The sequence below is a fragment of the Herpailurus yagouaroundi genome, unplaced genomic scaffold, assembly GCF_014898765.1.
Source record: "Herpailurus yagouaroundi ecotype Mexico unplaced genomic scaffold, PumYag 165, whole genome shotgun sequence".
Lineage (NCBI taxonomy): Eukaryota > Metazoa > Chordata > Mammalia > Carnivora > Felidae > Herpailurus > Herpailurus yagouaroundi.
Genome location: NW_024412406.1, coordinates 20,603,209 through 20,626,736, shown reverse-complemented (window position 1 = coordinate 20,626,736; position 23,528 = coordinate 20,603,209). Strand labels below are relative to the sequence as shown.

At 35.2% G+C, this 23,528-nt stretch overlaps 1 protein-coding gene across 4 annotated transcripts in view; it reads left to right on the top strand.

The window, feature by feature from the left end:
• YTHDF3 (YTH N6-methyladenosine RNA binding protein F3) overlaps positions 1–23,528 on the top strand; it is a 40,680-nt gene that overhangs the window by 4,625 nt on the left and 12,527 nt on the right. For all 4 annotated transcript variants that reach the window (XM_040487710.1, XM_040487711.1, XM_040487713.1 and 1 more), the window contains 2 exons: positions 2,020–2,105; positions 11,461–13,059. In XM_040487710.1, coding sequence (XP_040343644.1) covers positions 2,020–2,105; positions 11,461–13,059 — 1,685 coding nt within the window. The remainder of the gene's footprint in view (positions 1–2,019; positions 2,106–11,460; positions 13,060–23,528) is intronic.

The following is a 23,528-nucleotide window of genomic DNA, read 5'->3' as shown; positions in this document are numbered from 1 at the left end:
TAGGACTTTTTAGACATATTCATGCATCACTTATGCACAGACTGTATATTTACTTAGTACATGAGAATATTTTGTTCTTAGTCTCAGAATCTTAGAATTAGAAGAGAAAGAATAGAACAGAGGAAATGAGTAAGAATAGCACTGTAATATACATTTAGATGGATTTTAAGGGGGTACTTTTTTTTTTGTTTACTATATGAGCAGTATGGGCTAAATTTCTGAGAATCTAATGAATATAAGAAATAGATAGTTGTAATTTTGAAATGGGTAGCTGTGTCAGATAATAGTATGTACTAGTGTAATAGTCCAATAGTGTAGTGAAGATTTTTTTTCAAGAGAGACTAGACAGACCCCTTTGATGAAGGGGTGGTAAAGGAGAACAGGTATGTTAGAATCTTGTGGGCTGAAATGATTAGCCCAGCAGAAATAACCTAAGGTACCACCTCTTTATTTTTGGTTTTAGTGGCTGTTAACCTGTTTAAATTCTAGGGAGCATATTTAGTTCAACCTTGGCTCTAATGCAATCCTTACCAAATACAGTTAAACTACCCCGGTGGAGCCAGGATCAAGGTGACCTTCATGTTGCTCTTTTGATATTTGAGGGCAATGTAGTATCATAAGAGGTCTACTTTGAAGGCTTCACAGAGTAGTATCATTTCTTTGAGTGATCATCCCTACTCAGTGGGTGGCAAAGAACTAAAGTATTTCACCTATCTTTGCTCCCGTGCCACTGTCAGCTTATAATACTACATTTTTGGTTATCTAAACTCTTTGGAAAAATTAGGGTAAATCAAAATGTAATGATGCTATAGAGAAACACACAACTTAAATCCATACCCCCGGCTTTAATTTATAATACTTTGTGACACTGTATTTTTAAGCAATAAATTTTCACATACTGCAGGGTTTTTTTTGTTGTTGTTTCTGAGGGATTAGTCAACATCCGTTAGAAACTTTCAGTTTTTTTCATCTCGCATGTGTTTGAAAAGTAGAATAGTATATTTAGACAGTGTCATTATATCAAGTTTTAGCCTTGTAAAACTTCTGTTTATGTGGTCCTAAAGAATTTTTAGTCTTATTTGGATCTTGTAATATTTTATGTCAAATAATATCCAAGATTATTGAATACTGTCATTGAATCCTCAGATCAATGAGGTAGGTACTAATAATAACCTCTTTGTATAAAGAGAGAGAGTTAGAGAGGCTGAGTCACTAACTAGATATCACTCAGTTTCTCAGTGTTAGAGTTGGGATTGGAACCCAGGACCTTCTTCTAGTCTGTATTCAAAAGCCCTCTGAGACAGCAGTCAGAATGACAGTTTTATAGAGCATTTTTGGAAATGATCTCTGAACAAATAAGGCATTATAAACTATTCTCTGGTTTTCTTATGTGTTGGAAGAACAACCATGGTTCTCTTTAGTGTCTTAACTTTATTTGTGCTTCCAAGTGAAAGTCTTTATAATATTTTGGTTTAGAATTAAGACCCCTTTTCTTTAGATTTTTTTATAATTTATTCATTGTGATAACTGCTTCAGTGAACGTTAGCCACTTTCTTTAAGACATTTACTCTGACTTTAGTTACAAAGAAAGTTAATTTCGTTCTTTATTTGCCTTTATTGGACTAATATAAAGATATAACAAAGGTAGAGAACATTCAGGATTCTATGATCTACAGCACTATTTGAAGTTATTTTAGATTCAAATATAATATTAGGGAACCCTTCCAACAATTTAATTGCTTACTACCATGTTGATATTGGGGTGTTTACATTATGTTTTTGGTAATGGGAGGTGTATATAGTTTATGTAATCTTGGGTATATACAAGCTTTGTAAGTTTTTGGTGACACATAAATATTTGTATCTAAATCCAGTTAAATTTCTAAGAGGATTTTTTAATGAAAAGAACAACTCAGGATAACTTTTTCTGAGTTGGTTGAAAAATACTGAAAATTTTAGGTTATTCTGTCAGTTTCATAAAGGTAATTACCACACATCTAATATAAACATATTTTTTAGTTTCAGTACAAAACGGTTCGATTCATCAAAAAGATGCTGTAAATGATGATGATTTTGAGCCATACTTAAGTAGCCAGACAAATCAGGTAAGTCTGACAGTCCCATATTTAGGAAATTAAACTTATATTAGTATTAATTGATTTTTCAAATAGATGTCTTAATTGAATGAGGCTAACCATAACATGTATTAATCTAGTGTGCCTGCATAATAGTGAATAGCAGTTGCAGCTTTGTGGTACAGGAGAATTCTTTAGAAATTCTACCTGGCTGAAACTAGAGTGCGAAATACAAAGATTTGAAGATGGACATTATTTGTATGCGGTATGGTTAGATTTTTTTTGAACGTTGAATTTAACCTTCTAATGTCGCTGCCATGTCTTTATAGCCAAAGCAAATTACAAGATTTAATTAGCTACACATTTGTGGGAAAGGACTAGTTTATGCCTGAAATTTTTGGTTAATATAGTGTTTTCTTTTCCAATTTGAATTTTGTTGGTAATTAAAGTTTTAATACAACTAGGTAACGTAGGGAATAGAAGACTTTATAAACATGCTTGCCTTCTATGTTATAGGCTTGGAGAATTTCATAAAATCAAATAACTGGTGACTCCTGACGTTCTTTTATGTTTGGATTTTTCACAAATAATCCTGTGAGTTTGTAAACAGGTATAATATAGATTTCAGCATTGAAAAACAAGAGTATTCTTTGGTCTCTATATACCATATCTGCATCCGTTTATTTATTAATAAAAATATGTCCTCACTAGCAATAAATTTAAAAAAGAAACTTTCATTGTTAACTAGTGTCTTGGGAGAAAATATTCTGGAATGAAAACTGCTTTTGTTGTTTTGCTTAAAAAACAGTAGATGAAAAATGTACCTTGAAATCTTAACCTCTAGATTTTGTTTACATTGTAAAAGAATAAGGAACCAAATATTATTGCAGACCTTTACAGTTGTAGGGAAAATTTGAAAAGAAGTAGTTCCCAATTTGTGGTATGTAGGATTATTTTCAGGACTGTGGAGCGCCATGGTTATGTTCAATCTGATCTACCTCTTGGTCATTTCTGGTTAACCACCCCCTCCTATCTGTTGATCTACATTCCTGCTTATGTTGGGAGGGAGTAAATAAATGAGAAAATAAAAATGGGTGATAAAATCTGTGAAAGTTTGGCTGCTCATAAAAGAATGAAAAAATTCATTCCATACTTAAATAATCTAATTTTCTGATCTCAATAACAGATATTTACTTTCCACCTGAAGGTTGTCAAAGAATGCTATCACCGGAAAATAGAAGAAGATCTTTGTTTTGAATTGTAGTGCAAGGTTTAAAAGAAATATATACGATATTCTATTATATTTGGGCCCATATAGTAATCTCGGTTAACATCTCTTATGGCAGTGTTTCCAACTTTTTTTGAGTTTGCCAACTTATTTTGAGAAATTCTGATACTATGAGGTATAGTAGATATTTTCTCAAAAAGGTCTTCATGATCAGATAAATTTTTGATATTGTTTTAAATTTTAAATATTTGAATTTTTTTGCTACTTGATTTCATACTCAACTATAATAAAATGATTTTCTAAAGCAAGGATGCAGTTATGAAGATCCTCTGAATTATTTGTTCAGCCTCTGTTTTCAAGGAGTTTTAATGGAATTTAAATGTTTGAAAATTACAACCAGTAAGAATCCTCTTGTTTTACTTGGTAACAGATCTTGTATAATTTATTTGTCACAGGGGCTTAGAGGATTGGTTTTTTTGGCATTCCACAGAGGTGCTTCAGGTCTGCCTAGGGAAAACCAGGGAAGGGCACCCATGATCCCACCCATGCAGCAACCAGAGCTGTGCCCTTCCTTCTTTTGTCTGTTTTATATATTGGAATTCTGCATAAAATTGCACTTGTAAAAAAAAAACTTTCAAAGTCTCAGAAAACCATTATTTTTTTAAGAATTAAAAGTATTTATGTAGTGAACCCAATTTTAAGTTTGTCTCATAAAAGTTTCCTTATGTTGGGATAAAAATACCTACAAAGGTTTGTTTTAATGTGGTGTTTAAAGAAGGTTTTAGGTTTTATATTAAATTGCTATTATAATTTGAATGTATATTCATATACTGTTTATTTTTTTATAAATTTTTTTTTTAACGTTTATTTATTTTAAAGAGAGAGAGAGAGAGACAGAGCATGAACGCGGGAGGGTCAGAGAGAGGGAGACACAGAATCTGAAACAGGCTCCAGGCTCTGAGCTGTCAGCACAGAGCCCGACGCGGGGCTTGAACTCACGGGCTGTGAGATCATGACCTGAGCCGAAGTCGGCCGCTTAACCGACTGAGCCACCCAGGCGCCCCTCATATGCTGTTTAAAGAGAAGTTTTAAAATTTGATGCCAGTAAGGGTGTATTATCCTCCCTCTCCTACTCAGTACTAGTGAACAGGTTTTAGCAATTATGTTTCTGTAATACTAAAAATAATTATCTGTAATCAGGGCACACATTTACCTTTTAAAGAGTACTAACACTGGAATGTTGAAAACTGGGTTTATTGGAGATAAAAATTGAAAATTACCTGAAATCTTAGGAGTTTCACAATTTAATCTTAGGAGTACAAGAATTCAAGTTACTCATAATAACACCTAGGTAAAAGAAAATTTTTTAAAATGGACCTTTTAAAGCAGGTTCGTGAAAACTAGAATTGTTGGTGAAATATCTCAAGTAATCATTCACAGATTACAGTTATGCAAGCATGCCCTGATCTAGCTGAGTAATTGTTTAATTAAAAATTTTTGCAGTTAGATGTGTAATATATCTTTAAAATTAAATGCCTTCATCTGGTTTTAGTATTATAAATAACAAAAATGAATCTTTTATCTGGAAAAGTGGTGAATGTTTTTGGCTAATGATTTAAATTGTTTTGTATACTTAGATCTAATTCGTATCAAACCTAGGGATACTTTAACACAGGTTGTTGGCCTTCTGTGGTAGAGTATTCTGTTTTCTAGTGCTCAGTTTCTTAAGGGATAATTTTTATAGTAATTTAGAAAGTAAATGTTCGTCCTTCAGGTCTTAAAATTAGTCTTCTAAAGTTCCTCAGAATAATCTGATGATTAAGTTGATTGGAAAATTCAGGTTTAACTGGTACTGTTACAGATGCCATGGAATTTATGCATACAAATTTGAAGAATAAGTTGGAAAAATGAAGGTTAAGCTTGTCTGCTTGTATATATGGGGAAATAAATTCCTAAGCATGTTTATCAGAGAAGTGGCATGGAGAGTAAGAAAGTAAAAAATATTTTGAATTTTGTTATTCTGAAAACTGCCCTTAAAGTTTGCATTATCTCTGCCTGTTGGAATGATTTTCTAACTAATAATTCTATATTGCCACTCAGCAGTCCTCTTAAAGTCCGAGTCTGATTGTGTCACTGTCATGTTAAAGAGTAACCACAGCTACACAACAGTGGATACGCTTATTATATGAATGGCCTTAAAATTGCTCCATTTCCCTCATCTTTGGTCAGCTTTATCCATCTAATTTGCTTGGGGAAATAGGACTCAATATTTTCTGGAAAAATAAGTATTTTCTGAATATCTTCCTTTATGATCTGTTTTGTATTTGTGTATGTGATTTATACACAGACTCATGTCTATCCCTTCATGATTCTTTTCTCATTCTCCCAGAAAGTTTTGCTTTGGTTGTACTTCCATTATAGTACCTGTCAAGTTGTAGTGTACATGTGTCTTCCTCACTAGACCTGGGAAGTGTTCCAGGTCAGAGACCGTGTTCATCTTTGTGTCTCCAATGACTGGCATTGTATCTAGCACATAGTAGGCATTAAGTATTGCATGAACGGATTGGGTTATCTGCTAGAATTAAGGAACAAAGAATTACAGTTGATGAAATATTTAGGTTAACTGGGTACCATGTATAAAACATTTTTTGTGACATCCTTATGATTGGATATGTGTAGAGTATACTTTTTGAAAAGCACAATAATATTTTTTAAAGTATTAGGAGAAAATACACATAAGCATTAAAAGTATACTAGACATGACCCTCGAGGTCATGACCTGAGCCAAAATCAAGAGTCAGACGCTTAACCAACCAAGCCACCCAGGTGCCCCTTCACTTAACTTTTCAATTCAGAAGTGATTTCTGGAGTTTGAAGTACCTCAGGTTCTTAATGGAAAAGTTTTTGTTTTTCTCCTTACAGAAGTACTTTTATTGGTGAATTGTGCCTTTTCTATTTTAATTGAACTTATGAGACATTTATAGTCTTCTTTCTTGGAAGGAAAGTTAAAATGGATCTTAGGTTGCTATAAGTGAAAGACTGGTTATAATTGAATTGTATTAAAATGTGTCAAGTCAGAGCAGTGATCTTGAACTTCTTGTTCAGATTTTCTTAGAGATACTAGAAGAACAATTGATCTATTTCATAAGGCTAAGGAATAATAATTAGAAATGATTTAAAAATGTTAAGGAAGATCTTTTAACCTTTTCTGTATTTTAGTTTCCAAATTAAAAAAAACAAAACAAAACCACAAAACTAAAGGTAAAAGGCTTAAGCTCCCATACTTTATATCCATATAGCTCTTTGTAGTTAACAGAGTGGATTTTAAAAATCTTTACAATTGATAAGACCAGCAGGTGTTACTCCCATTTCACCACCAAAGAGTCGGGGTTAGAGAAATATGATCTGAGAGATCACTGACACAGAAAGTAAAAGATTAAAGAATTGAGTCTGTGTCCTTAGCTACTACATCCCAACAGCAGTTTATACTCTTAAGATATGGACTAGGTCTGAAATTATATCATGTGTTTGGTGATTAATTTACATTTTAAAGGGGTAAGTTGTAGTCACAAATGTAACTGCCGTTGATTGAATACTTAATGTGTTTTAGACACTGTATCTTTATTTCCTTTTAGTAGATGAGAAAAAAATTCAGAGTTTAAGTAACTTGGCTACTTTCACATAGCCGATGAGTACCTGGTTTGTGATTAGAGTTCAGATACCTCATGACTTCACTTCAACCTTAGGTTAAATGGCCTCCCCAGATTGTGTTTCTAAGTTTATGCTGTGGGTAAAGGGTCTGCAGATCTCTTCTTATAAGTATCTTTCGTTACAGCGAATGATTGTGCCATCACCTGTATTTACCTATTGTTATTTTTCCCCTTCCAAATAGTTTTTTGATAGTGAGGGAAACCTCAAACATTCAACATCATTTGGTTTAAAGATTGCATATCTTTATCAAAGAATATAGTAAAATTTCACTATAACTGACCAATTTACAAATAATGAATAAATTATTCAAGTGATTATTTGAACATAAACTGTTCAGTTGATTATGTCTCATTATAACCAGGTTTGAAGTAAAAGGTGAAAGTTTTGAGTTGTTTTTTTCCATCATCAGTAAGTGGAACTTTTGTTCCTCTTCACTACCAAGGTACATTCCTCTAATTGATATTCCACTTAGCTAGCAATTAAAAACTTATCTTAAATTTAGCAGAACATCTTTTTTAATATTACTGTTGAAGCTCTACTAATTCAAAATGTGTTGACCATATCTTTTAAACTCTGAAAGTTTCCTATAGTTTTCTTTTTCTTTTTCTTTTTCTTTTTCTTTTTCTTTTTCTTTTTCTTTTTAATTTTAATGTTTATTTTTGAGAGAGAGAGTGTGAGCAGGGGAGGGGCAGAGAAAGAGGGAGATACAGAATCCGAAGCAGGATCCAGACTCTGAGCTGTCAGCATGGAGCCCGACGTGAGGCTCAAACCCACAAATTGTGAGATCGTGGCCTGAGCTGAAGTCGGATGCTTAACCGACGGAGCCACCCAGGTGCCCCTCTATAGTTTTGTTCTTACTAGAACCCAAAATGAAGCCTTGCCTTTAGAATCTGGTTAAGTACTTTCATGGGGCTAAAACTGCTGAAGGAATTGGAAAAATAAATGGTTAGTGTTGTTTGATAAACTGCAGAAAGCAGGCCAGTTACCCACTATACTGATGAGGTGTAGGTGGTGGAAATAACACTGGACAGCTCTGTAATCAGATCGGGGACAGCAGTGTGCCTGCTTATTAGCCAGAGGTGTCTCTTTGGTAGCCCTCATGACTAACCGAATGCATTTTAAAGTAATTTAAACTTGCCGTTTTTACAAAGTCTGTAATTGAGAGGTGAAGTAGTAAAAATTACGATTAAAAGAACAATGGAAAAGATCTGTAATAAAAGCCCCCACACCTAAAAGTGTTTGGGCCTGTTCCAGCCCCACAGGTAACAGAGTTGGCGAAATTTGTTTCCCCAGTTTCCAAAGAAAATTGGCTCTGGTTTTTTAGGAATGAGTACAGATGAGACCATCAGTTAAAACAGGGTGGACAAACTATAGCCCAGGGATCAGATCCACTCTATGCTCTACACTCTGAAAAAACCCCTAAGCTAGCAGCCTATTTACCCTTTGGCCTTTAGTTTGCTAACCTCTGAATTATTATGGTTACAGATAAGTTAGGAATTTGGTATGTAACTGTGTGAAATTTCTTATCTGTGATGGTGAAATAAGAATATTCAACATAAGTTAGAGGTGTAATTTTGCAAAAAATTTGATTATGAAGAGTTCAACTTTAAAAACTTTCTACCTGGTCTGATTTTCCACTCCCACAATAGGTAAGGAATTACTGAGTCCACATTTAATGCCAACATTCTAAATTAAGACTTTGAAACTGATTACCTCCCTATTCAGCACACTCTGGTATTCTTCCCTAATGTGGAATTCATTCACTCCCCTGTATTTTATGTCTTTTTAACTGTAGGTTTTCTTTTAGAATGAATGTATTTGTGTTTTTCAGAAGCAGGCATTCAATAAGTGCTTGGGTGAAGTAAATAATAAACTAATAAATAAAAGGATAGTTTTAGTAACTTTAAGCTGAAAAAAGATAACTTAAAAAATATTTTAATCTATTATGCATGTTATATTGGCTGACCTGTTCATTTTTATTAAGCTTTTTGGAGTTTTATGTCACGGGGACGTCCTTGTCAGTGTGAAGCCCTATGAGTGCTTTTATTTTTAATAAATAATTTACTGATCAGATTATACACACGTGAGTGGGTGTGATCTTCATGGCTACTAAGTTTAATAATCATTACTAATTTTTTCAAGAAGTTTTTCTTTGCAAACCATTGTTGGTGATTTTGAGCTTTCCTGAAAATTTCTCTAGTATTAAATATAGCAGTCAGTATTTCCAGTGTTGGTCTGTACGACGATGCCAGTACTGTTGTGGTTTCAAAGATGTTCTTCATTTCCTTCATATTCATATTCTGAGCATTATATAGGTAATAATTAGCTAATACAGTTGAAGAATATACTCAACTAAATTAGTCAACAGTAACCCATTTATTTCCCGTTCTGAATGTAGTTAAAATATACTTACATCAAGTATATTTTAAGAGTCATTGTTTTTTCTTTAAATAGTACTAAGTGACAGAATTGTTTTCTTGTCTTTAAGACCAAGCATTGCTGGAAATACTCAATAAATCTGTGTTATAATTAGTAATTTCAATGCAACTTTTATTTGTCTTAAGTTACTTTTTTTTTAATGTTTGTTTCGAGAGAGAGAATGAGCAGGGTAAGGGCACAGAGAGAGAGAGAGAGAGAGAGAGAGAGAGAGAGAGAGAGAGAATATCCCAAGCAGGCTCTGCAGGGGCCAGTGCTGGACTCAAATTCATGAACTGTGAGACCATGACCTGAGCAGAAATCCAGAGTCAGAAGGTTAACCAACTGAGCCACCCAGGCACCCCTCTCTTATTTTTATATCAGTTTTATTGGAATCATTGCAGAAGACAAAATATTAAGTTAACTTTCTCATAGAGGACAATTTTGACAGTTGCAAAGTGTGTCACAAGTAACTTCATAATAATAAAATATGTCAATTGCCAATGATAGGTTCTTAAAAGAAAGTCATGTGAATACCAGGTAGTATCTATGATGTTATTGTCACACGTTTATATTGATATACTTTCTTGGTGGTAGAGAAGTGGTGGAAATACTTTCTTGAGTGGAACAGAGTAACAACAACAAAAAAAGCTAAATACTTTGCTCTAGGAACTTTGAATAAGAATCCCTATGTAAATTAAGTGAACAGTCAGCCTTCAGAATGGTATTCATCCTCCCAAGGTGACTTCCAGTTGTCCTGATTAGGTATTAGCTTAATTCTTGCATTTTGCTTAATTCTATACATTCAGAGGTCTGTTCAATACTTTAAAAAATCATACCTAAACCAAAGGGTGAAAATCTATTATCAGACCTGTTTTTGACTTAAACCAATTTTAAAATAAATCCTTAAAATGTTTGTTTTTTACATTGGCTAGTAACAAGTTTGAGGTTTTTTTCTTTAAATAGAATTTGGTGTTTTCTTTTATGGCAAATCATTAAATGAATCATTAGTTACTATTCACAAATAAACGTTGATTTAATTGCAGTAATTCTGGAAAAAATTGCAGGAACTCACTATTTCTAAATTAAAATTCTGATTAGGAAGGTAATAGTTTATTGGGTAAAATTCAGAAATTAGAGTCTAAAAAGCGGCACCTATTATCCCACCATTTAGAAACCACAGTAAGGATTTTGTTTTGATTTTTTTTCAAAATGAGCAAGACAAAACAAAAAGAAGCAAATTTGGATCATGCCATAGGTATAATCTTGTCATTTTTTTCTTCTCATAGTGTGAGCATTTCTTTTTTTTTTTTTTTTTTTAAATTTTTAATGTTTATTTTTGAGAGACAGAGAGAGATAGAGCATCAGCGAGGAAGGAGCACAGAGAGGGAGACACAGAATCAAAAGCAGGCTCCAGGCTGTCAGCACTGAGCCCGACATAGGGCTCAAACTCATGAACCTTGAGATCATGACCTGGGCCAAAGTTGGACACTTAACTGAGCCACCCAGGCCACCCTTTTATTGTTTCTTAATGAAAGTACAGAATGTAACTGCTAAATTGGATTCCATCATATAGATAGGTATTTTATATTCTAAAATTCCTCTATTATTTGGCATAGATTTCAGATTTGTTTGATCTTTGCATGTAAGTTTTTGGATACATTAACTGTTTAAAATAAAGTTGGCTGTAAATGATCAATTTGTGTCTGCAGAGTTTATAAATCAGATTTTTGTAGAAGTGATATTTTTAAATTGTGCCAGAGGCTCTGACTCTTAGAAATAATCCTCCTCCTACCCACCTCCTCGCTCCCCTCCCCCAAACCCTGCAATTTTATAACGAATATTTTAAAATAAAAATACCAGCACATTTTTGTTTTGATAAAATTGGGTTTGAAATTTTCATTTTATCTGGAAGAAGTGCATTTGGTTTTCATTTATTTAAAACTATTTGTTTTTAATCTTTGAGAGTCCTTTTTTCCCCCTGGTCTTAAGAGGATACTTCGCTCCTGATTATGATCTTTTGTTTTCCAGAGTAACAGCTATCCACCAATGTCAGATCCATACATGCCTAGTTACTATGCTCCATCCATTGGATTTCCATATTCTCTTGGGGAAGCAGCATGGTCCACGGCTGGAGACCAACCTATGCCGTATCTGACAACCTATGGACAAATGAGTAATGGAGAACATCATTATATACCAGATGGTGTGTTTAGTCAACCTGGGGCATTAGGAAATACCCCTCCATTTCTTGGTCAACATGGATTTAACTTTTTTCCTGGTAATGCTGATTTCTCTACATGGGGGACAAGTGGATCTCAGGGACAATCAACACAAAGTTCTGCTTATAGTAGCAGTTATGGCTATCCACCTAGTTCTCTTGGGAGAGCTATTACGGATGGACAGGCTGGATTTGGCAATGATACTTTGAGTAAGGTGCCTGGCATTAGCAGTATTGAGCAAGGCATGACTGGACTGAAAATTGGTGGTGACCTGACAGCTGCAGTGACAAAAACTGTAGGTACAGCCTTGAGCAGCAGTGGTATGACTAGCATTGCAACCAATAGCGTGCCCCCAGTTAGCAGTGCAGCGCCTAAACCGACCTCATGGGCTGCCATTGCCAGAAAGCCTGCCAAACCTCAACCGAAACTTAAACCCAAGGGCAATGTGGGAATTGGGGGTTCTGCTGTGCCACCACCTCCTATAAAACACAACATGAATATTGGAACTTGGGATGAAAAGGGGTCAGTGGTAAAGGCTCCACCAACCCAACCAGTTCTGCCTCCTCAAACTATAATCCAGCAGCCTCAGCCATTAATTCAACCACCAACATTGGTGCAAAGCCAACTGCCTCAACAGCAGCCTCAGCCACCACAACCACAGCAGCAACAAGGACCTCAGCCACAGGCCCAGCCTCACCAAGTGCAGCCCCAACAGCAACAGCTGCAGAATCGCTGGGTAGCTCCTCGGAATAGGGGAGCTGGATTCAACCAGAACAATGGAGTGGGCGGTGAAAACTTTGGTTTAGGTGTTGTTCCTGTCAGTGCTTCACCTTCTAGTGTAGAAGTGCATCCAGTGCTGGAAAAGCTAAAGGCCATAAACAATTATAATCCCAAAGACTTTGACTGGAACCTGAAGAATGGACGTGTGTTTATAATTAAAAGCTATTCTGAGGATGACATACACCGATCCATTAAGTACTCTATCTGGTGTAGTACTGAGCATGGTAATAAGCGTTTGGATGCAGCTTACCGTTCCCTGAATGGGAAAGGCCCACTCTATTTACTCTTCAGTGTGAATGGCAGTGGACATTTTTGTGGAGTGGCTGAAATGAAGTCTGTTGTGGACTATAATGCATATGCTGGTGTCTGGTCTCAGGATAAGTGGAAGGGCAAATTTGAAGTTAAATGGATCTTTGTCAAAGATGTTCCCAATAACCAGTTACGGCATATTCGCTTAGAAAATAATGACAACAAACCAGTTACCAATTCAAGGGACACTCAAGAGGTACCCCTAGAAAAAGCTAAGCAAGTGCTTAAAATAATTGCTACTTTCAAGCATACCACCTCAATCTTTGATGACTTTGCACATTATGAAAAGCGTCAAGAAGAGGAGGAAGCCATGCGTAGGGTAAGAGTACAGTGATTTTTGTATGTAGGGTCTTTTTCTTGGGGTGGTACATATGGATGGGTGTTCTTTAATGCCTTTTAATAGTATGTTTTGAGTTTAGGAACTTTATTCTGAAGGAAACCAACCACTTAGCTTAAGAAACAGAACTCTGCAAACTCCCTTGAGGGCCTCAGAGGCACATTAAATCCTTTTCTCTTTCCTTCCTAAGTGTCATCCTTACTCTGAATTTGCCTGGTCTTTATATTCAGGGGGTAAAGGTCATTGAGTTGTATTCATCAAAGCCTAGTAAGTTCTGCATTTATAACTAAGCAAATTTAGGAACTGGTGAGGGACTCTAATCACTAATTTTAAACATTAGTTTTATGCAAAAACGTGCTTAGGATTTTGAAACAGCTTTTAAATAAATGTTTGAATATAATTTATTTTGTATTTGTGAGAAAACAGATTTTTCCCCGAAACTCCTTCCTGAACCATTTTTTAAAATATTTGAGAGAGAGCTCGTGAGCAAGCAGGGGATGGGGACAGAGAGAGGGAGAGAAAGAATCTCAAGCAGGCTCCACACACTGGTGGCGCAGAGCCCGGTAAGGGGGCTGAGATTCACCAACTGTGATCCGTTATGATCTGAGCCAAAATCAAGTGTCAGACCCTTAACCAACTGAGCTACCCAGGCACTCCCTTCCTGAAACATTTTCATAATTTGTACATTTAAATTAAGCACTTGTATAAAGTATAGGAAGGATCTGACTTTAGGAAGGCAGTTTAGAGTTGGGAATGCATGGACTTTGAGATTTTGATTGAAGAATTTGATTTCTTATTCTGTTATTGACCCTCTCTGAAACTCGTGAGACTTTCCTGAAGTTATGCACTGTTTTTGCTTGTGTCATGTAGGCCAGAATTTGGTCATGGGGCACAAAGGCAAGACAGCTGGGGAATGTTTTCTGTTCCAAACCGCAGAAGAAAATTGGGGTCCTATTTTTAGGAGGAAAAGAGAGAATGGATATAGTAGACAACTAGCAGATTTTTCCATAGACAGTACATTCAAATTTCTTTTCAAATGCCGCAAGGGTAAAGTTACTAGATGCTTTTTTAAAATATTGACTGGTAGAGAAAGAGATACGGGAAGAGCATGCAAGCAGGGGAGAGGGGCCAAGGTTGAAAGAGTCTTAAGCAGGCTCCACACTTAGCATGGAGCCCGATGCAGGGCTCATTCTCACAACCCTGGGATCATGACCTGGGCTGAAGTCAAGAGTTGGATGCTCAACTGACTGAGCCACCCAGGTCCCCCAAGTTAGAAGCTCTTCTAAGAAATTATGTTGGTTACTATGGAAAGCTGTTACGTAGAAAATGTCAGTAATTTGTTTCTATGTGTGAACTTAAATATCTGTGGCTTCTTAATCTTTGCAGACAAGGGAACTATTTGAGCAAACGTTCCTCACTGGTGAATAATATTGAAATAATAATTCTAGAACAGTAGTTTGCAAACCTTAAGCTGCTTAAATTATTGGGATGCTTCTTGGAATGCAGCGGTTCTTCCGCTGTAGGAAAATCTGATCAGTGGATGGCCCTTGAACAAATGTGCAGGTCAGGGGTGCCCCCCCCCACCCCCCAATTTCCATAGTTGGAAATTTGTGTGTAACTTTTGACTCATCCAAAACTTAACCACTGATAGCCTGCTGTTTACAGGAAGCCACCTTGCTGATAACATAAACAGTCGATTAACACACATTTTGTATCTTACATGAATTATATACTGTAGTCTTACAGTCGAGTAAGTGAGAGAAAACATGGTATTAAAATCATCAGGAAGATAAAGTACATTTACAGTACTGTATTTAACAGAAAAATCTACATATATGCCAATGCGCACAAGTTTAAACCCATGTTGTTCAAGGGACAACTGTATTTCATAAAGGACCTGCTGGTGTACATTTTTAATAGATACCTTAGGTGATTCTGGTGCTAGTGATTCCGGTTAAATGTGGGAGAAGAGTGAAAAAGGAGGATCAAAAGTAGCTTCTGAACTTTTGAGCTCAGCAGGTGAGTAAATGGTCATACTGTAACTGCCATGACCAATAGTGGATCAGTAGAACCGATTTGGGGTATGAAAAGTAGGATGCAGGTTTCTTTTTGAGGAGGTGCTGATTTTAAGGTGTTTTTGAGAAATATGGACTGTGAAATCTGTGATTAAGCAGTTAGATGTGAGAGTCACACATTTGGGAGCTTTCTTTTCTTAAATAGTTGATTCCACGAAAGTGGGATGAGATTGCTCAGGGGAAAAAGATGCATGGCAAGGAAATATTTACCAATTTTTTTTTCTCTCCCACCACTAAGGGGTGGTCACCCTTGTATGTCTTCCACATTTCTTACCTACCCGGTCTGCAAATTTAGCCCTAGTTTATTATTTTTTTTAATATAATTGTCTCAGGAATTATTTATGACAGTTACATATTGTTTTTATAATCACGTATATACCACAGTGATTTAAACTTAATTTTTAAACTTAAAAATTTTACATTTAAATTGTTTCAGAGTTTACTGCCAGTCTTTTGATGGTATATAATCCATCTTTGACATGTTTATTTTGAATCTTTTTTTTGTTGTTCAGCCTCATGTGACATATTTGATAATTTTTTTTTCAGTTTATTTATTTTGAGAGAGAGAGTGAGGGGGGGAGGGGCAGGGAGAGGGAAAGAGAGAATCCCAAGCAGGCTTCACACTGTCCCATGAACTGTGAGATCTTGACCTGAGCTGAAACCAAGAGTTGGACACTTAACAGACTGAGCTACCTAGGTGCCCCTTCCATATACTTTTCAACTTGTTTAGTTTTTTAAAATTTACCTACAGTAAAATTGTAAATTTGTAAATTCCCTTTTGCTGACTTGTAGTCAAGTGCTTCCCTCCCCCTTTGATCAATCCATTCTCTGTCTCTATAAGGCATTTTTCATAATGTCATGTAAATGAAATTACATAGTGTGTAATCTTTTAAGATTTCTTTCACTTAGCATGATATCTTTGCAGTGTATCAGTGTTTTATATATCAATTCTTTGTTCCTTTTAATTACTAAGTACCATTCCACTGTGTGGATTCACCATAGTGTTTTTATCTTTCATCCTTTAAAGCACTTCTGAGTTTTCTAGTTTTTGGGGAATGTAAATAAAGGTCCTATAACTTTGTGTATATATCCTTTTTAAAGTTTTTTAGGGGTAGTTGAGTGGCTCAGTCGGTTAAGCATCTGACTCTTGATTTCTTTTCAGGTCATGATCTCGGTGTTCGTGAGTTCAAGTCCTGCGTCAGGTTCTGTGCTGATAGCACGGAGCCTGCTTGAGGTTCTGTCTCCCTCTCTCTCTCTCCTGTCCTTTGCTGGTGCTCTCTATCAAAATAAATATTTTAAAAAAAGATAAAAGTTTTAAAAAAATTACATAGTATAATTCACTTTTTGAGAAGTACAGTTCCATGAATTTTAACACACTTATAGATTTGTATAACCATCACCATGATCAGGATACAGAACAATATCATCATCCTGGGAAAGCTATCTTGTACTATCCCTTCATATTAACATTCTTCCCCCATATCTAACTTCTGGTAACCGTGATTTGGACTCAGTATAGTTCTTTTTAAATTGAAGTATAGTTGACATACAGTGTTATTTTCAGGTGTACAACTTAGTGATTCAACATTTACATACATTACAAAATGCTTACCACTGTAAGTATAGTTACTGTCACCATACGGAGTTATTACCATATTCACTATACCTTGTTCTGTGCTTTTGTACTTATAACTGGAAGTTTGTACCTCTTAATCCTCTTCACCTCTTACACCCCTCCCCACCCTCCCAACTTTGTTGATTTTTAGATTACACATATAAGTGAAATCATATGGTATTTGTCTTTCTCTGTCTGACTTATTTCACTTAACATAATACCTTCTAGGTTCATCCATGTTACCACATGTGGCAAGATTTCATTTTTTTTTTAATGGCTAAGTAAAGTCCCATTGTGCGTGTATGTATATACACCACATCTTTCTTCATCCATTCATCCATTGATAGACACTTGGCATTGCTTGCATATTTTGCTATTATAAATATTGCAGCACTAAACCTAGGGGTGTTATATATATTTTTAAATTAGTGGTTTTGTTTTCTTTGGTTAAATACCCAGAAGTGGGATTACTGGATTGTATGGTGTTTCTATTTTTAATTTTTTGAGGCACCTCCATACTGTTTTCCACAGTGGCTACACCAATTCCCATTTGCCCAAACACTGCACAATGTTTCCCTTTTCTCTAAACACTTGCCAGTACTTGTTATTTCTTGTTTTGATGCTAGCCATTCTGACAGGTGTGAGGTGAGATTTCATTGTGGTTTTGATTTACATTTCCCTACTGATTAGTGATATTGAGCATGTTTTATTGTCTGTTGGCCATGTCTTTGGAAAAATGTTCACTCATGTCCTTAACTCCTGATTGGAACTGTCATTTGTAAATCTCTTTTCCCATTCAGTAAACTACCTTTTAGTTTGTTGATGATTTCCTTCGCTGTGCAGAAGCTTTTTAGTTTGATTCATTGTAGTTTTATTAGTATCCTTTTTTGTGAAATGATATTTTAAGACTCATTTTGACCTTTTTCTGTCATCATTGAACCTGGAAGAGGATCATCCAGGTCAGGTATTTGCTCCAAAACAGGGTTATTGTTGTTTTTTTTTCCTTTCTTCCTTTTAATGTTTAGTGTTAGTTTCACATTCTCTTCCTGCTGCAAATGTGGAGACAGGAGAATCCTGTTGATTGTTAACTTTACCAGTCAAATGATTCATCAGCCTGTGAAGAGTGAGAAGGGTGAGCCAGTACAATGAATATGCTAATGGGTGAAATTTAACTTTTCTTTGAGTTTGAAACGGCCATGTCGGGGAAACTGTTTTCTCTGTTTATTGACTGTTTTGCATTTGGGGTATCACGTGTCCTTGCCCAGTTTTCTTCCTGGTGCTGTTATCCCTTGTCCAGCAGGAATGTGTAAATTTTCATTTGTAGATTTTCTCTTAGATAATGTTGTGCTTACACTTTAGCTTTCCAACATAACTGCTTTTAAATACGCTTGGCAACCCAGTGATAAAGGATGTGTTCCCCCTCCGTTGTAGGTCCTCCTTGGCTCCATCAAAAAGGACAAATTAGTGGTGTTTTGCTAGAATTTTTTTTTTTTTTTTACTTGGTATGCCCATTTTATTTGTTAAAGAAAAGGATTTGCAAGTCATTGTTTAGTGTTCTCTTTTAACATGACCCCATCTGTCTTGTGTTTTGCTGAAATTCTTCAAAGCTTCTGATATGTGGAGGTCACATTTTCCCAGATGCAAATTCTTCAGTCTTTGGGTAAAGTAGGGTTTCTTAAGACCCAGAATAGCACTAATTAGAAAAGATTGATGAAATTTGACCAGTTTAAAATCTGTTCATCAAGGGGCTCCTCAGTCAGAGAATGCAACTCTTGATCTCAGGGTCGTGAGTTCAAGCGTCATGTTGAGCATGGAGTCTACTTAAAAAAAAAAAAAAAAAAAAAAAAAATCTGTTCATCAAAAGATGCTTTAAGGAGGGTAGAAAGACATGTAAGGCCCTAGGAGGAATTTGGACATAAATGACCAAAGATTAGTTAGTATCAAGAATGTAGAAAGAACTCCTGTGAATCAGTTTAAGAAAAAAGATGAACCCAGTTGAAAAATGGGCAAAAGATAGATTGAAACAAATATGGCTAAAAGTATATGAAAAGATACTCAGTCTTATTAGGGAAATACAAATAAGGAGTATAATGAAAAAAATTTTTATATCCATGTATTTGGTGAAATTGAGAAATTTGATAGTATCAGGTATTAGACTGTAGATCAACAAAAGCTCTTCTACAGCTGGAGATAGGACCATTAAATTGATAACAGCCATGTGGGGAAGTAATTTTGCATTTTTTTGTAAAGCTGAACAAAATTTCATATATTTTATAATTCAGTTCTTTGTGTACACACATGCACGCACACACACATACATAGCTAAGAGAAACTTCCTAAATACATCAGAAGACACACAAGAATGTAGATAATAGTAAAAAGACTGGGAACAACCTAAATGTTTATCATCAGGAAAATAACCAAAATATATTGGTGCCATAATGATAGAGTAGAATTGATTGAACTATAGCTACATGCAGCTGTATGTGTGAATCTTTTTCCTTCTTTTTATTTGGACATAATTTTTAATTTATTTGGAAGAATAAGAATAATATGTGAAACACACACATGCCTTTTATCCAGATTCACCTATTAGTGTTCTTCCCTGTTTGCTTTTTTCATAAATTTGAGAGTAAGTTCCCTATATCATGGCTCTTTACCCCCCAAAAAGTATAGTGTCTATTTCCTAAGGATAAGGGTATATAACCACAATACTATTATAAGTTGATTCTCACTGCCCTTTTTGCCATTTTTTTTCTTTTTTCTAGTATAAGATCTGGTAGAGAAGCTAAAATAGCCAAAATAGAATTAGCCAAAATAATTTTAAATAGTAAGAACAGTTTTAGAAAGCTTACACTAATCTGACCTCAAATCTTTGCCTTTCCCTGGTTTGGGAAGGTTTTTTCTTACACTTTTTCAGGGACTTACTAGTTTTAAATTTTACATTTGGGTCTGTGGTTATTATAACTTTCATTTCTCTTTCTAGTGTTCATGTTTTTATTTAAGTTCTTAGGCCTACTTATGATAAAAGAAGGATTTTAAGAAGCTAAGTCCATCTTCTCATCACTGGGTCTTTAATTGACTTTTGTTTGTTTGTTTGTTTGTTTGTTTGTTTGTTTGTTTGTGGTTATTTTGACAACAGAGGAATTCCCCAGGTTGTCTTGCCAGCAAAGCACTCAGTGGAGGAGCCTGCTAGACATCCTGTCAGGTTGTATAATACTTAGAAAGTCATGCTGTCTCTTCTAAACTAAGGGATATTGGTGAAACTTAAAACTGGAAGAGAAATCCGTGCTAATTATCATAGTATTTGCCTCATTCTTCATTCTTAATATTTTAACACATACTTTTGATACCAAAATATTTTATTAAAGTCAAGCTTAATGGCAGAACAACCAAGGCAAACTCACTAAAAGGATTCAGGAACAGAAGATAATTTAAAATATAAAACAAAATTTATTTTGTTCTTAGGGTTCATACGTAAAAAGAAAAGAAAGCCAGAAAATGTTTTTGGAAATGAGAAATACGAATGTCAAAATAAAAACAATACAGCAAGCAAGCAGGTAGTAAAATAAATGCTCATGTTTTAGAGCTAGTTTATCTGGAGTTTCAAATCAAAGAAATTTCCATATGTGGAGTAATAGAGATGAAAAATACAAAAGGTAAAAACAAGTGATGGAAAGAGGGGACGCCCACTGTCTTTCTAAAGGAGTGTTGAAAGAGTATAGGAAAAAAACCATCAAAGGGAAGAATGGTTAGAGAAAAATGCCCAGAGCCAAAGGTTGTATGTTTTCAGTGGGAATGGGCTCAAGCTGAGTGACTAGCAGCATTATTTCCAATTGAAAAGAATTAAAGATAGGATAAAGAGAAAATCTTGAACTTCCTGAGCAAAAGACAAACTGCCTTCTACAAGGGAAGGAGAATCAGACTATCAGAATTTTTCCATCTACAACTCTGGATACTCCTATGGAAAATCTTAGAGTAGAGGGGAATGGGGTATATAGAATTATATTCTTAAGGTCAGTGTCCCATTATATCAGTGAAGGGGAAACGCAAACTAAAGAGAGTTTCAGGTGTACAAGAGTAGCCGCATATCCTTCATGAGAAGGTAACCTGAAGAGGTTTTTTAGCAGAATGAAAAAGGTATTCAAGAAAGATAATACCTGGTAACTGGTTATACTAGAACAAGTATCTCTCAGCAGGGGCAGACTCTATGTATCAGACAGGTCTTCATTGTATGTAGCGTATCTCAGGACTATAAGCATCTCCACTGTGGTCTTTAAAGCCTGACAGATGAAACGAGCCCTCAGTGGGGAACCACTGACCTTGGAGAAGTGAAGGAAGCTAAAAAGAAAATAAAATTCTAACTAAAAGAAAATAAAAAGTTTCTAAGTAATCATGTTCACAGAACATAAGTTCTGTGAGAGCAGGGCTTGCTTTTGTTCTCTGCTGAATCCCTAGCACCTAATGACTGGCACATAGTAGCTGATTAAATATTTGTTGAAGGAGTAAATGCTTTGAAGAATCTCTTTCCTTTGGGAAAGTTTGAATGTCATTGAATTTTTATTTATTGGTTTAAATTGCTGTACTTTTTTTATTTAGGAACTCTGTACTCAGTTATTCAAGTTACATAATAAATGCTGCTGATTGTTTTTCCCATTTGTAGAAATGGACAATAGTATGTAAAAGATTTAATTATAGTTAGAACAAAATGTTATGAGATGGAATAGAAGGAGAGAAAGAATTGAGGAAGGGTAAATAAATGCACTGTTTTTCTCATCTGAAGGTAACAGATTATTGTTTAAAGATGATATATCAAGCAATTGTGCCTCAAGCATATTATTTAAAGTCATAAAGACAGTCACTAAAACTAAAAATAGTGTGGCTTCTAGTGTAAGGGGGGGGGAAGAGAAGGAGAATATAACACGCCCACTGTAATACATTACTTATCATATACAATGGGAATTGATAGTGTTTGCATTGAAAGAACAAGAAATTTATGTGTTAGTATGCTACTTAAAGTTACAGTGGCGACCCATAGGAGGAACTTAGAAGGGGCTAGAGGTGGGTACAGGAGCTTACTTTCTACTTGAACTTGCTATTTGTATATATTACTTCTAATGATAAAGCTAGTTTAATTGCAAAATAAGAGAAAGAAAACAAAGAACTAATAATGTTCTGAGTATATTTGTACAGATAAATATGAGTAATCTGCACAGCAGTAGAATCTACTTTTGACTATTTAGATAATCTTTTTATTGAAATATTACTTCTGCTGTACTTGAATGTGAGTCATTTAGATCCTACTAGATAGTCTTTGGTTATAAATCCTTATCAGGAAACCTAATCCCAAGTGAAATTTTTAGTTTTATTTCCCTGTAGAAATTAGAGTTTTCAATTGCCTGTAACTTTGAGGTGACTTCCTAAATAAGGCATTTACCTGTTCTCTCAGAAACAGATGAAGACCCGCAGTTTATGCCAAAACAAGCAGGACATAATGATAATAAAATCCCTATTAAATTGTTTTAATTTCTAGAATCTTCTATGCATTTTGCTCATGTATACCATTGTATATTGTTAGTTATTTTGAAAGAGCAAATTTTAGTACCTCCAATAATATTTTTCATAATGGGAATAATTTTGATTCTGAGATGAGATGATAGTCTGTCTCAAAGTAACCAAATTTTTTGTTAATATATAAGAAGTCACTTCAACAGTAACACTACCTGTGACAACAGTGAACATTTCTCTGACAGTTCTATGCATCTTTTTCTCAAGTAGAACATTTAGTTTAATGCTTTCCCATTAATCGAATTATAGTTAAGATCAAGAATTAGTCGAAGTCTGTTCTCATCTACCTTTTGGTAAACTTTTTTATGGATGGACTTCTTTTATACTGAGTGAGTTGATTATGATTAACAGAAACAAAATTTTGCTTTTCCTTTCATCTTTTTTTTTTTTTAACTATTTAAAAAAATTTTTTTTCAACGTTTATTTATTTTTGGGACAGAGAGAGACAGAGCATGAACGGGGGAGGGGCAGAGAGAGAGGGAGACACAGAATCGGAAACAGGCTCCAGGCTCTGAGCCATCAGCCCAGAGCCCGACGCGGGGCTCGAACTCACGGACCGCGAGATCGTGACCTGGCTGAAGTTGGACGCTTAACCGACTGCGCCACCCAGGCGCCCCTCCTTTCATCTTTACTATCAAATTTGAAGAATAATATTTCTTTGGAAAATAGTTTTTGGCACAAGATGTGTCACACTGGATACCATAAGCTTTCTTTTAATTTTTAATTAGGCTCCATGCCCAACGTGGGGCTTGAATTCACGACCCTGAGATTAAGATTCATGGGTCTACTGACAGAGCCAGCCAGTCACCCCAATACTATAAACTTTTTATATTACGTTTTTAAGTAATTCTCTGATAAAATATTGAGTGGTATTTTTGTATAGTCAAGATGATACAGTTTTAAGTGTAGTAATACTGTGTTTTGCTCTTGGTAAATAGTCTTTGTAAGCCAGAGTTGGGGAAACGACGTGCTCTGCTTAACATTTTAGAGTACTGATTTGTTTTTATTTTTTTCTCAGATTAAGGTTCTTGCGCCATAGGAGAGTTAATAGTGGCTGTATTTTTGTTCCAGTGCTGGTTAAGAATTTTGGAAGTTTAGTAAATGAACTATCTGTAGTTCACTGGGTTCATGCTAGATCTTTGGGAGATACTTCTTTCATACCTATTACAGTAAGAACAGTCATCATTAAATTT